Genomic DNA, 13,329 nt, shown 5'->3' with positions numbered 1-13,329 from the left:
ATTCCTGTTTGAGGGCAGGCCCCGTCAACGTTACGAGCTGTGCTCTGCTTCCTTTTCTCTGGGGCAAGCAGTGGGCAGGAGCCCCCGAGCTCATGGGGAGCTGTTCCCAGGCTGCAGGGCTGTTTGTGGGCTGGTGGCTTTGCAGCAAAACTTCCTCCTCCCCGAGGTAGCTGATCGGAAGCAGCTCTATTAGGGCGGTTTTGGTGCAGAGCTGGAGGTTGGTTGCTGAGAGTTAGGCGTGGGTGGCCACTTGGTTAAAGGTTTTAGAGCAAAATGATGCTCAGGCAGCATTCCCTTGCTTGGTCCTCCCCTTAGAATCATTAAAGTAGGAAAAGACCTTTTAGATCATCTAGTCCAACCACCCACGTGCTGATACTGCCCACTAAGCTGTGTCCCTTGGAAACAGGATTGCTTCTGCTGCACCCTCCGGTAAGGAAGAGCAGAGCCCAGCAGCCCCAGACTTCGGGGCACAACTGGAGTGACCACTTCCCAACCCTGCTGGTTCCACATAGCTTAGCCTCTGCTCTTAGTGCAGGAGGAGGAAAGTCCCAGCCGGAGATAAAGCAAGCTTTGCATCGTGCAGAATGGGAGCAAAATCTGCGGGGGAATACTTATAGCAAAAACAACAAAAAAAAGTTGCACTGTGTGGCTTGAGCTGAGTGCAGCTCTGCAGAGGGACGCTATGGTTGGAAACATGAAGCTTGTGGTCACCATGCAACCTTACAACGGCAGCAGGGGAAGGGGGAAGGAATGGCTTTGCCATCTGCAGAGGGGTGCTGGGATGACCAGGTAGTGTGGGGTGTATGTTACCCTCCCCAAGTGCCCTCCCACACCACAGCTGGTGGTAAACACGGTAAGGCGGGTGAAAAACAGAGCGTGGGCCACCTACTCGAGCTCAGCAGCAGAGTGTGCCTGTCCTGCCTTGTTATGTGTTTGCTGCAATAATATTTCCCCTTTAAGGCTAGGCTTAAGTTATTTATACTTTGTAGGGTGGTGACAGGAACACAGAGCAGAGCAGAGCTCTGAACCGCTCTTACCTGATCCGCAGCCAGGAAGGAAGCTCAGAAAAAGAGAGGGACTGTGAGAGAGAGCCCAAGGGAGGGGAAGAAAAAGCAGGCAGTCCCCGGGGAGGGGCTGGGGAGGGGACAAACCGGCAAAAAGAAAAAGAGGGAACCAGGGAAGAAGGAAGGAGCAAGGAGGGAGAGGTGCTCAGAGAGCGGCAGCTCTGCACAGCAGAAGGGCTGTGGGCGTCCCATGCCAAGTGTCACCAAGGGGTGCTGAGCTTCATCTCCCAAGATGATGAAGAGGCAGTTCAATCGGATGCGGCAGCAGCTGTCCCATCCCAATGCCACCAGCCGGTAAGGACTTCTCTACTTCCAGGGTCATTGAGCTGGGAGGGAGCAGGATATAGGGCCTGGGAGTGGGCACCAGGCTGGATTGGGCACCCGGGCGGTCAGGGAAGAGGGAAAATGTGGGAGATGGGCTTAAAGCATCTTCAGCATAAGCTGAGGGGCTGTGGGTACCAGCTCCCTGGTGCTGCAGGGTAGTGGGATGGAAGCTTGGTGCTACTCACCAGTGATGGGCTGCACAACCTGGCTGCCCACACAGGTTGGCCTCCCCCAGACACGAGGGCAATGGGCAGGGTCACACCAGCCACATGCCCTAGGCTGTGCGGTGTCCAAGAGGATCTGGGACTTGCTCCCTCCATTCAGATGGGTGCCTGGTGCCCCGCATCTGGCCAGCAGTGTGGACACCCTGTAGCAGAACCTGTGGAGGACTTCCAGCTTCAAACGTATTCCCACAGCTCAGTCTCACTTCCACCACTTCCTTATTTTTCTTTTTGGCTTTCCAGAGCTCTCCCCTTGCAAAACCCAGGGCTGGGCCTTCCCTCCCCAGCCCCCTCACTCCCTGTTTCCTGCAGCCACCTCTGCACAGAGGCACACAGACTCCTGAGCCCTAGGAGGCTGATGGGGACCAGCCCCAGATCTACCAGGGGCCTTCAGCCACCACTGCAGAGCTGCAACCCAGTCGCCTATTGCCCTTCCTGCATTTCCCAATGGGAACCAACTGTTTTCTCCCACCTCTCTACCCCAGAAGAGAGCTTTTCCATCTCCACGTGCCTCCATTTTGCTTGAGGCTGGGTGTGCAGAAGGCCCTACGCAGCTCATGCAGCCCCAAAGAGAGCAATTCACCCACCGCAGAGCCTCTCCTCCACGGGGCTGCGATCTCACGTGACTTTGGCTGCCTTCAAGCCAACCACCCCCGTTTCCTGCAGCTCGTCCCATGTCAGTTCTTGCAGGAGCTGAAAACAGAAACGTGAAGTGGCCAGGCAGGGGGATAAAGCAGCAGCAGAGGAGGTTCCCAGAGAGCTGAAAGGACACGGGTCCACTAAGCAAAGTTTCCCCTATGGGAGGAGTCATGGAGGTTTGGCAGCCTTGGGTGTTGGGTTTTGAATTGGGTTTTGATCAGAATTTACTGCAAACCAGAAGCTTCCTTTGCAAGATTCACTCTGCATACATGCTTGCAAAAGCAACCAGAAAGCTGCCTTCATTTTATGCCCTGCAGGGGGCTGGTGTTGGTCTACCTCTCCAGCCTTACTACAATGTTACTATTGCTCCAGCCCTGGTGGCACCTCAACTTCCAGCAATCTGCCCAGCAAAGGCAGATGCCCACAGGGCTCCAGCAGGAGCTGCCTTGGATTTGCCTTCAGAGAAGAGGCAGTTGGGAGAAAGTTTTACCCCCAAACTTATCAACAGAACAGTGGCCCTGTCCCACTGGGGTATTTTGAGCTAGGTGCTCTGAGCTGGAAGCCCAATCTGATGAGGGGACACCTGATGGGGAGACACCTGAAGTCCAGCTTGATGGGGAGCTGCTTCTCTTGGTCCTGGTGCTCTCCTCCTGGGCTCGCTCTACTTGTAGCCTTGGGTAGGATGGTCTGAGCCATAGCCAGCCCCTCCTATCAGGACCTCAAGGAGAGGAGGGTGAGATGTGGGAGGAAGTCCCCCTATTTCTTCTCTTGTTCTTCTCCCTCCACAGAGCCCAAGAAACAACTGAGTTCCTGACAGAAGATTTGCTGCAGGTGAGGCGAGTGCCAGCTTGCACCTGCACGTGGGGACATGCCCCATCCCTACCTGCGATCCTCCCCACTGGCACCTCCTTGTTATGGGGCTGAAACACTCCTGCCTGCTGGAGGGCGGCTCCAGGGCCAACACAGCGGCTTCAGCACAGCACTGGCAGATCCAGCACGGCTGTGTCAGCGAGCACTGCTCTGACATGCCCCCCATGATACAAAGAAGGGCTCATCGGTGCCACCTTTCCACCCCCAGATCGAGCAGAGGATCGAGCCAGCCAAGCGAGCAGCTCACAGCGTGTCCAAGAGGCTCCAGGCTTGTCTGCAGGGGCACTGCGGCGCCGAAATGGACAAGAGAGTGGTGAGCGTTCCCTGGACACCTCCTCAGCCATCACAAACCCTGAGGCCTAGATAGCATCTTTGCAAAGCCCTAAGCCCATGCCCTTTCCTGAACTCCTGTGGCGAGGAGCAGCATGGTGCAGCTGGGCATGGGTACACCACTGCTTCCTCTTCCTTGGTTTGAACCTGCCACCTCCTTCCCAGCTGGTGCTCACCAGTTCCTGTCTGGAAAGCAAGCCCTCCCCATGATACTGCAGGCCCTTTCTTCTCCTAGCTTGGCTAAATTATTCTCGACATTAAATTCCACCATACACTTGAAGCCATGGCAGGGCTGAGCCTAATAGTGTCCTCCATGAGTCCCACAGTTCTCCACTGTTTTGGAGAAGTCTAGTGAATTTCTAACCAGCTGTTTAGCCAACTGTGTCCTGGCTTTGGCCAAAGAGACATCCAAAGGGCTCTTACTCTGGCCCCAAGGACAAGAGGAAGCTGGACCAGAGGGAGATGTGGGGAACCAGTGTGGGTTTAGGAGGCTGTCTGTCCCTTGCCCACAGTGGTATGCATCAGGGCGAGTGAGCTGCCACACATCAGCTCATCATCTCTTTTCCCAAACCTATGGCTCTGTGCAGAAGAAGCTACCCTTGATGGCTCTGTCTGCAACGATGGCTGAGAGCTTCAAGGAACTGGACACAGAGTCCAGCCTTGGGTAAGTGCCAGTGGGAAAAGATGGCAAAAATGTAGCTGAGCTGCTACCTGGGTTCTGGGGCTTCCACTTCCAAGCCAGGCTGTCAAACCGTCCTGAGAAAATGGAAAACACCAGCATCAAGGGGGATGAGGGGACAGCCTCCAAGCACAGAATGGGGACAGGGGCTGGCTCTGGGTCCCCACATGGGTATACGTATGGTAAGGGATGTTGGATTGGAGGCTGGCATGGCTCCAGCCAGTGCTTGTTTCACCCCTCTCCCTTTCAGGAGAGCCTTGGAGATGGGCTGCTGCATCCAGAGTTTGCTGGCCAAGATCTTGGCCGAGTTTGAGATTGCTGTAGAGCGTGACATCCTGCAGCCACTCAACAAGCTCAGCGAGGTAGTCATGGCCAACCCCCAGCTCCAGTGCTCCATCCCCAAACCTTTGCCATTCAACCTGGTCCCTCTCTTCCAGGAGGAGCTTCCCATCATCCTGAAGCGCAAGAAGACCCTCCAAAAGCTGATTTCTGACTGGAATGCCATCAAGAGCCGGTATGGAGCATGGTGTGGTCATGGGAGACCAACTGGGTTGGAGGAGAGGAGCAGACAACTGCCCTCTGCCAATATGGGGAGCAAATCTCCCAAGGGACAGGAATGAAGCCAAAGAGGAAGTAACTTGTCCCCAAACCCCTTCTCCATGTTCATAGAATCACAGAATCATAGAACCATTAAGGTTGGACAAGATCCACATCTGTATGGTTCTTGAATACTTGCAGGGAAAGTGACTTCACCAGTTCCCTGGGCAGCCTGTTCCAGTGCATCATCACTCTAAGAATAAATTCTTCCTAATTTCACTATTTTTTCCTAATATTTCACCCTGTGTCCCCACTGATGAAGCTGTGAGCATTGCTTCTTCTCTCCCACTTCAAAGGCTGAACCAAGCTGCCAAGAGTTCCAGTAACAGTGCAGGAGCTGGAACTGGGCCAGGGGCATCTTCTGCTGCCAACAAACTGGAGATCCTGAAGGAAGAGGAAGAGGAGGTGAAGAGAAAGGTGGAGCAGTGCAAGGTGAGAACATCACTGGCTCTCCTCCTTGGGGCAGCTCCAGGGCTGGAGATCTGCTTTCCTCCAGCAGCTCCATCCAAGGTGACTCCTACACAAGAGCAAGCCAGTCAGCACAGTCCACCCTGCACAAGCAACCATCTCCCTTCCAGCAGTGTGAAAACAGGGAGATGTCCCAAGCCTGGGGAAGAACAAAAGTAAAGGATTTGAAGCATAAGCTGTTGCAGAGAGGAGGCTCCAGGGGCTGGAGCAGGGAGAACATGGCGTGCTCCCAGGCTGAGACCCAGCTGATCTGGGTTCTGTGATGGGTGACAGGGGGACTGATTCCCATCATCTTTCCACATGTCCACGCTGTTTCCTTTTGGGAGCTCTTTGCCTTGTTTGTCAGAACCTACCATAGCTGGGAGATCCTCTTGTGAAGTTCTAGGGCCTTATGGTAGGACAGGTCACTGCTATGACCTAAACACAAGTGACAGGGGTGAGGAAGGGTCCCCATGCAGCCCAGCCTCCCTCCCATCACCTTCCCTGAATGAGGGGCTTCTTGAAGGCATTTGTTCTCCCTCGGGTGCCAGGCAGGAGGGGGAAGGATGCTCTTCTTGGTGTCTCCCTTCCCAGGATGAGTACATGGCTGACCTCTACCACTTCTCAACCAAAGAAGACAGCTATGCCAGCTACTTCATCAGAGTAAGTTCTCCTCTTAGCATGTGAATTGTCTCCTGGGGTATGTCCAACCTTGTCTCCATTTGCAGCAAGCCCTCCAGCCAGAGCAGAGTGCCGCATGCACTAGAAGATGCCTCCAAATAGAGCAGTTGTCCCAATTCATCCCCCTCTCTAATTTGTCTTCTATCTACCACTATAGACATGATCCCACAGATCCAGGGGATCTCCCTTGCAGTTCTTCCTGCAGTATCTTTGCTTTCCTTGGTGCTCTCTTCTTATGAGTGCAGTGTCCTGGGGATGGGGTCTCTGGAGAGGACAGTGCCAAGCTGAGCACTGGCTGTTCCCTGTCTGGCAGCTCCTGGAAATCCAAGCCCAGTACCACCGGCAGTCTCTGGAATCTCTGGACTCGGCTCTGACAGAGCTGAAGGAGAGCCACAGCCAGAAAGGTACCCAATCACTTGCAAGGTAGCATGGGGATGGCTGTGGAACAGCCAGGAAGGCTGGGAAAGGTGACTTCTTTTCCCCATGCCTGCTGCTGCCTCCTACCATGGGGTAGTGGGCACTGCTAACTAACCCCAGCTTTGGAGTGGGATGCCACCATGGTTGGTTGTCACCAGGACCCCAATCCCCAAGAACATTTCCCTGTCTCCCCCAGAGCCCTCCTTCACCACAGAAACCCCAGTGCTAGGGTACTACGGCGTGCCCCTGCAGACACACCTCAAGAACTTGGGCCGAGAGATTGCTCTGCCTATCGAGGCCTGTGTCATGATGCTGCTAGCCTCGGGCATGAAGGAGGAGGTAGGCAGCCCTCACCATCCTACACTCCCTAAAAACACTCCACAGCACTCTGCATCCCTCTGCTCCATCCCCAGGGACTCTTCCGGCTGGCAGCAGGAGCTTCGGTGCTGAGGAAGCTGAAGAGCAGCTTGGCCAGTGGCTCTAATGCCCTAGAGGAGTTTTACTCAGACCCCCATGCTGTGGCCGGTGGGTGTGGTGACATGGGGCAGGGATATGGGGGCAGGGGGTCACTGCTGTCCCCCATCCTCCATCACCTCCCCACTCCCCCTCTAGGTGCATTAAAATCCTACCTGCGAGAGCTACCCGAGCCTCTGATGACCTTCAAGCTCTATGACGAATGGATCAAAGTGGCCAGGTGGGTCAAGGCTCACAAGCCCAACAGCCCAGCAGCTGTTTGGCCTCTCACTTTGGGGGTGGGAGGAGTAGTGAAGAAGTTACAGCAGTGCCTATCATCAGCATCATCAGTCCTTCTACCTTGTACACCAAGTCCATCTTTGTCCTCCAAAGAGGTCTGAGCTCTCTTTTTCTATCTCCTGCAGCTTAAAGGACGTTGAGAACCAGGTACAGAGCCTGAGAGACACCTGCAGCCACCTGCCCCAGGACAGCTACAACAATTTGAGGTGTTTCTGTGGGATGGGGCTGCTTTGATCCCATGCATTCACCAGGGGCAGCCATTCCCTTCCTGAGCATGCACTCACTGTTTCCTTGTTCTCCTTTTACCCTGTAGGTATCTGATCAAGTTTTTAGCCAAGCTGGCAGAGCACCAGCATGTGAATAAAATGACCCCCAGCAACATCGCCATAGTGCTAGGCCCCAACCTGCTGTGGCCAGAGCAGAGCACAGGGTGAGGTCTGGCTGGGTTGCAGGTTTTCTGGAGAGAGGCAGTCCTTCTTTTTGGGCTTTACACCTCCAGAATTAACATAAAATGGGTTAATTCCCATAACTCCTTCAATGATGGCTCTCCCACCTCTGCTTCTCAGAGACCCTGTGCAACTGGACTTGGCCTCGGTCTCCTCCATTCAGGTGGTGGGAGTCGTGGAAGCCCTCATCCAGAATGCAGACATACTCTTCCCTGGAGGTAGGCCTTCGCTCTGTCTTTCCATCTTTGGGGACCATAGCAGAGGGTGAAGGGAACATAAAAAAAGCACCACAAATAGCAGAATGGATCCCAGGCATCCCAGGCAGCTGCAGTTCCCTGCTGTAGAGTCTGCTCCTGGGGCATGGGGCATGCTCAGTGTCTAGCAGGGATGCAGTAAGCACTTCTTGGCCTTTCTCCCCATGCAGAGATAGATTTCAATGTCTCAGGGATGTTCACACTGCCTGCGGATGTCAGACTTAATGAGGCTGCCCCAGTAGACACACTGCCACCCAAATCCCCTCCAGCCTGCTCTCCATCTCCCCTGGATGAAGAGGCGTAAGTCTGGCAAGAGCAGGGGGCTCCTGACCTCTATTCCACCCCCTCCCCGCATGCTGCAAGGCCAGGACCACTGTGCCCCATGGTGCTGGCTCCAACCATCATCTGAACACCCAACTGTTCCCTTCTCCTCCAGCACAAATGACTCTGAAGTGAGCTCCCAGCCTCCTTCCCCAGTGGTGACCAAGCCATCCTCTGAAGCCACAGTGCCACCAGCTCCGACACCAGCCAATGACACTGCCCGCAAAGGTTAGGAAACAGAGGCACAGTGCTTGGGAGATGCCTACAGGGCCGACATCTCCACCTTCTCCAGTTTCTCCTTATTTCACCACATCCTGCAAGATGGGGTACACAGGCTACCACATGGGAGGAAAAGGGCCTTAATCTGTCCCCTTGTTTTCTGCTCTCCGTCCCCAAGGCGGGCCTCTGGGATGGAAAGCTCATCACTCCGTTCAAAGCTCAGGTCTCACTGCGAACTGAAGAGGGTGGGAAAAAGACCCAAAAAAGTGGGATGTGCTCCGTCTGACTCACGTGGGGTTCTGCTACATTAGCTATGCAAGGAGCATCTTGTCTCCCACCCTACCTGAGACCCTCACCATGACCCCCCCTCTGCTCTCTTTCCAGCCAAGCGCCCGGCTCCATCTCGACCCACAGGGCCACCGCCTTTAGCCCAAGCCCGAAGCATGACCTCCGAGCACACCGCCAGCCCCAAGGCCCGGCCGCGACGGCTGGGTGCTCCCTCCATCCCTCCACCACTGCCCCCACAGCCGGCACCGCGCCATAGCCGTGAATCTCTCACGTCCCCAGGGCTTCCCACCATCAGTACTCCAAACTGCACCGCAGATGAGGGGACGGCAGAAGGACAGAGCCCCTTGGCTGGAACAACAACAGTGGAGAATGACTGAGCAAGGCGCGGGGCTGCCATCAGCTCCCACTTGCCTCCACTTCTTCATCCGCCGCCATGAGCCTTCCACCTTGCCCCATCAGGCTGGGCAGCAGGGCTCAGACCCCTGCTGGTCCCCCCCCCCTCAGCCCACAGGCCCTCATCCTCCCTCAGAGAGAGAAGAGAAGGCCCTGCGGTATTTCGGCTGGGGGTGAGAAATGCCTCATCGTGCAGAGCCCTGCACCAGGGCCTGGCGCGGCTCAGGTGAGCGCGCAGCCGCCATTTTGCCTCACGTTGCCTCAGAGCGCGTCACCTCGAGCCCACGAACAGGTACGGTTGGTTTGCCTGTGAGAAGATTCTATTTTTTAAGAAGATATATATGCCTGCGAACCCATGTGGACGTGTATATATCTGTACGTATAACGACTACACGATTTCAATAAACGCTGGGACGCGAGCGCTGCCACGGGCCGGAGCGGTATGGCAGCCCGACCCTCTCTGTAACGGCGGCTGCGGCTGCCCCAGCGAGCTGCGGGGTGCCCTTGGCCAATCAGCCAGCGCGCCCTAGTTCCGTCCCGCCTCCCGGCCGCCTTTCTGGGCAGCCGATAGGACGGCGAGGCTGTCGCTTCTCCCTCCGCTCGACCACGCCCCTCTCCCTGCAGTCGATAGGTTGGCGCCGCCGTCACTCTTCTCTCTTCCCGTCTCCCATTGGCGGAGCCGTGCCGGCGGGCGGTGCCGCTCAGCGTCGGGGCGTGGCGCAGCGCGGCGGCGGCCGTTGGCGGCGGCATGGCGAGCTGCCGGCGGCTGAGCGGCGCGGCGCTGCGGGAAGTGCTGGGCTCGGCGCAGGGGTTGCTCTTCGATTGCGACGGGGTGCTGTGGGCGGGCGAGTCCGCCGTGCCCGGCGCTCCCGAGCTGCTGGAGCGGCTGCAGCGCAGTGGCAAGGCCGCGCTCTTCGTCAGCAACAACAGCCGGCGCTCGGTGGCCGAGCTGGAGCTGCGCTTCAGCCGCTTGGGCTTTCGCGGCGTCCGCGGCGAGCACGTCTTCAGCTCCGCGCTCTGCTCCGCGCTCTTCCTCCGCCAGCACCTCCTCAGCGGAGGGGCGGGCGACGGCAGCGCGGTGAGCCGCGTCTTCGTGCTGGGCGGCGAGGGGCTGCGGGGCGAGGTGCGGAACGCCGGGCTGCACCTGGTGGGAGAGGGCGAGAAGGAAGCGGAGCAGGTGCACGCCGTGCTGGTGGGCTACGACGACCAGTTCACCTTCGCCAAGCTGGCCCAGGCCTGCGCCTACCTGCGAGACCCGCGCTGCATGCTGGTGGCCACCGACCCCGATCCATGGCACCCTCTGAGCGATGGGCAGCGCACCCCCGGTGAGCCCCGCAGCGCCCTTGTGTGGTGTGGGGCTTGTGAGGGGCTGGGGCTGTGAGCTCTGGAGAAGAGGAGCTCAGGAGGGGCGTTATTGCTCTCTGCATTGACCTGGAAGGGGGTCGTGGTGAGATGGGGGTCGGCCTTATCTCCCAGGTAACAGAATAGAGCAAGAGGGAATGGCATCTAGTTGTATCGGGGCAGGTTCAGGTTGGATCTTGGGAAAAATTTCTTCTCCAAAAGAGCGGTGCTGCAGTGGCACAGGCTGCCCAGGGAGGTGGTGCAGTCACCATCCCTGGAGGTGTTCCAGAACTGTGTGGATGTGGCATTGAGGGATGTGGTCAGTGGGCATGGTGGGGATGGGCTGGTGGTTGGTTCAGATGATCCTAGTGGTCCTTTCCAACTGAAATGATTCTATGACTGGGGCTGAGCTCCCCAGCTCACGGCCATGTCATGGTGATGGGATTGGCTATTGTATTGGCCATCAGAAAGGTACACAAGATTCCCTAAGCAACAGGGCTGCTGGAATTGCTGTCATGCCTTTCTTGGCTTATTAGTTGGCAGCCAACTGAACATAAGTCAGCAGTGTGCCAAGAAGGTAGCCAAGAAGAGCAATAGCATCCTGATTTGTATCAGTAATAGCACAGCCAGCAGAAACAGGGAGGTGACCGTCACTCTGTACTCAACACTGTGAGGCTGCACCTTGAGTGCTGTGTTCAGTTTTGGGCCCCTCACTACAAGAAGGACACTGAGGCTCTGGAGTGTGTCCAGAGAAGGACAACAAAGGTGGTGAAGGGTCTGGAGCACAAGACTGATAGGGGGTGGCTGAGGGAACTGGGGTTCAGTTCAGTCTGGAGAAGAGGATAAGAAGAGATCTCATCACCCTCTACAAAGACCAGAAAGGAGGTTGTAAGAAGTTGGAGTTGGGGGTCAGCTTTTTCTCCAAAGTAACAATGATGGGCCGAGAAAAATGCACCAAGGGAGGCTCAGATTGGATATTGGGGAAAATTTCTTCTCTGAAAGAGCGGTGCTGCGGTGGCACAGGCTGCCCAGGGAGGTGGTGGGGTCACCTGGAGGTGTTCCGGAACCGTGTGGATGTGGCACTGAGGACATGGTCAGTGGGCATGGTGGGGATGGGCTGGAGGTTCAACGAGGGATCTTAGAGCTATTTTGGAGCCTTAGTGATTCGATGACAGGACTCTCACTTGAGCTACCTGCCCCTATATCTTTTTCTCCTCCTTTCCCCCCAGGGACTGGCAGTCTCACAGCTGCAGTGGAAACAGCTTCAGGCCGCAAGGCACTGGTGGTGGGGAAGCCCAACACCTACATGTTTGATTGCATCGTGGAGCGTTTTGGTATTGACCCATCCCGTACCCTCATGGTGGGAGACCGTCTGGAGACAGATATCCTCTTTGGCAAGAACTGCGGCCTCTCTACCATCCTCACACTGACGGGTGTCTCCCGCCTGGAAGAGGCACTGGCTTACATGGCCAGCGACAGCACTGCTGCCAAGGATATGGTGCCCAATTACTATGTAAACAGCATTGCAGAGTTGATACCAGGCTTGGATGAGTAGTGGTCTTTATGTGCGAGAGCAGAGGAGTCGGGTTCCCCATCCCAGATCTCCATCTGTTCCATTTTCTCTCTCACCACCCATTTCCCTCACTTCCTGGTTTCTTCACGTTCCGGTACCCTTTTCTGGAGACAGGAGAAGAGGGGGGCAGGGTTAAAGTTGTTTCCTTTCTGCTGAGAGCCACCCATGACAGAGTCCTTTTCTCCCTCATGTGCCAGTACGAGCATCTCTGGGAGAGAGCTGGAGGCCTTGAGGTTGACATGGGGGTCTGAACAGTGTTTTAGTGTGTGGCCTCTCCTGCTGCAGGGGTTAGGGAACAGCTATCTTAACGGTTTTCTCTTAGATAACCAGTGGCGGCCTTTTACTGCTGTCCCTTTGCTCTGAAACTCTTCGCGTCTGAGCTGCAGCCCTGCAGTCCTTATGGTAATCCCCTCCATGGGAGGGGAATGGCTGGGGGTATCACCCACTGCCACCCACCCATCTCCATCGGTGCCAGGGTGTGTTGAAGAAGCATTCTGGAGCAGTGAATGAGAGCATCTCTGCCTCCCACAGGTGAATAAGCGAATGAGAGCATCACCTCATCTATTGTCTTCTCTCTGCTGTTCCTTAGAGGTGTTTCCCTATCACTCCCTGACCTGACTTGCCTAAAAGCTATGCCAGTATTTGTCAGAAATGACTGCAGAAAGGGAAAAAAGGCTGTCCTTGTCCCTTTTTTTGTGCCAAACAACTCAGACTCAGTCGGTCTGTGGTTGTACCTTGTTTTCAAGTACCCCTGCTGAAGGGGCTTGTGAGAGAGGGCTCCTAGACCACAGAAGCACAGCAGGAGTGAACTTTACGACTCTCCCCTACTTCCCCTCCTCAGTGGATTTTGCCATGGTGTGGTGAGAGAAAAGGGCTGATGGGGGTCTGTGCTCTGGCTGCTGAGGTGTGGGTATGATGTTGCTATTGTTACTGCTGTGAATGTTGCAGCCCTCAAAACCATTCCTTGCTGCTTCGTCTTTCTATGTTTTGTTTTTTTTTAAATTTATTTATTATACTAAATTATTTATTGTTCAAATATTGTATTATTTGTATAAATAATGCTTACTGTTTGAACCAAGGGGACAGGAGGCAGATTCTTTGGGCCTCCCTTACTGTCTGTGTCCTATATTGATGTTCTTACACTCACCGTGTTTCTGGATATAATAAAGTGTGAGCGTAGGCTGGAAATGACCTCCTGTCTTCTCCTGCATTCCTATCAAGATGAGAACGGCTTGGCCATCTCTGAGCCCTTGAAGGTCTCATCTGATGAGGGTATGGAAGATCTCACTTATAAGTGAATTACTGCTCATGCAGCAGAACTAGATGCAACTTACTAGGACAATTCTTTGTCCTTGGTGTTCTTCTTCCTCACCTCAGATAACGTAGGGGGGAGAAAAAACTCCAAAAATACAAGGACATCCAAAGAGTTCTCTGAAGCTTCCCTGCATCTTAATTGGAGCCCTTTGTATGTG

General features: G+C 55.3%; 2 protein-coding genes across 3 annotated transcripts; both read left to right on the top strand.

Moving 5' to 3' along the window:
- Positions 1-936: 936 nt before the first annotated feature.
- Positions 937-9,451, top strand: SH3BP1 (SH3 domain binding protein 1). Of its 2 annotated transcripts, none has more exons than XM_048928699.1 (18): positions 937-1,358; positions 3,037-3,079; positions 3,327-3,431; positions 3,961-4,112; positions 4,378-4,489; positions 4,565-4,641; positions 5,021-5,156; positions 5,766-5,834; positions 6,166-6,256; positions 6,466-6,608; positions 6,683-6,794; positions 6,882-6,963; positions 7,148-7,228; positions 7,336-7,452; positions 7,589-7,686; positions 7,893-8,022; positions 8,159-8,271; positions 8,647-9,451. In XM_048928699.1, exons 1-18 carry the CDS (start codon positions 1,297-1,299, stop codon positions 8,925-8,927), a joined length of 2,004 nt encoding a protein of 667 aa, XP_048784656.1. In that variant the 5' UTR covers positions 937-1,296; the 3' UTR covers positions 8,928-9,451. The 2 variants fall into 2 exon arrangements, with proteins under 2 accessions (XP_048784656.1, XP_048784663.1); XM_048928706.1 differs by having other exon boundaries at positions 941-1,358; positions 4,036-4,112; positions 8,647-9,447.
- A 190-nt stretch (positions 9,452-9,641) lies between these two features.
- Positions 9,642-13,063, top strand: LOC125685578 (pyridoxal phosphatase). Its single transcript, XM_048928719.1, has 2 exons — positions 9,642-10,268; positions 11,514-13,063. Exons 1-2 carry the CDS (start codon positions 9,692-9,694, stop codon positions 11,837-11,839), a joined length of 903 nt encoding a protein of 300 aa, XP_048784676.1. The 5' UTR covers positions 9,642-9,691; the 3' UTR covers positions 11,840-13,063.
- The last annotated feature ends 266 nt before the right edge of the window (positions 13,064-13,329 follow it).

Source organism: Lagopus muta, chromosome 1, assembly GCF_023343835.1.
Source record: "Lagopus muta isolate bLagMut1 chromosome 1, bLagMut1 primary, whole genome shotgun sequence".
NCBI lineage: Eukaryota > Metazoa > Chordata > Aves > Galliformes > Phasianidae > Lagopus > Lagopus muta.
The sequence above is the reverse complement of the archived record's forward strand: the minus strand, read 5'-3'. Positions and strand labels throughout refer to the sequence as shown.

What these genes read in the sequence shown, in the direction of transcription:
- LOC125685578 (XM_048928719.1), top strand. Translation starts at nt 9,692, where the DNA reads ATGGCGAGCTGCCGGCGGCTGAGCGGCGCGGCGCTGCGGGAAGTGCTG. An exon ending in CGATGGGCAGCGCACCCCCG is followed by an intron (nt 10,269 to 11,513) that starts GTGAGCCCCGCA and finishes CTTTCCCCCCAG; the next exon opens with GGACTGGCAGTCTCACAGCT.
- SH3BP1 (XM_048928699.1), top strand. Translation starts at nt 1,297, where the DNA reads ATGATGAAGAGGCAGTTCAATCGGATGCGGCAGCAGCTGTCCCATCCC. An exon ending in CCGAAATGGACAAGAGAGTG is followed by an intron (nt 3,432 to 3,960) that starts GTGAGCGTTCCC and finishes CCTTGCCCACAG; the next exon opens with TGGTATGCATCAGGGCGAGT. An exon ending in AGACCCCCATGCTGTGGCCG is followed by an intron (nt 6,795 to 6,881) that starts GTGGGTGTGGTG and finishes CTCCCCCTCTAG; the next exon opens with GTGCATTAAAATCCTACCTG.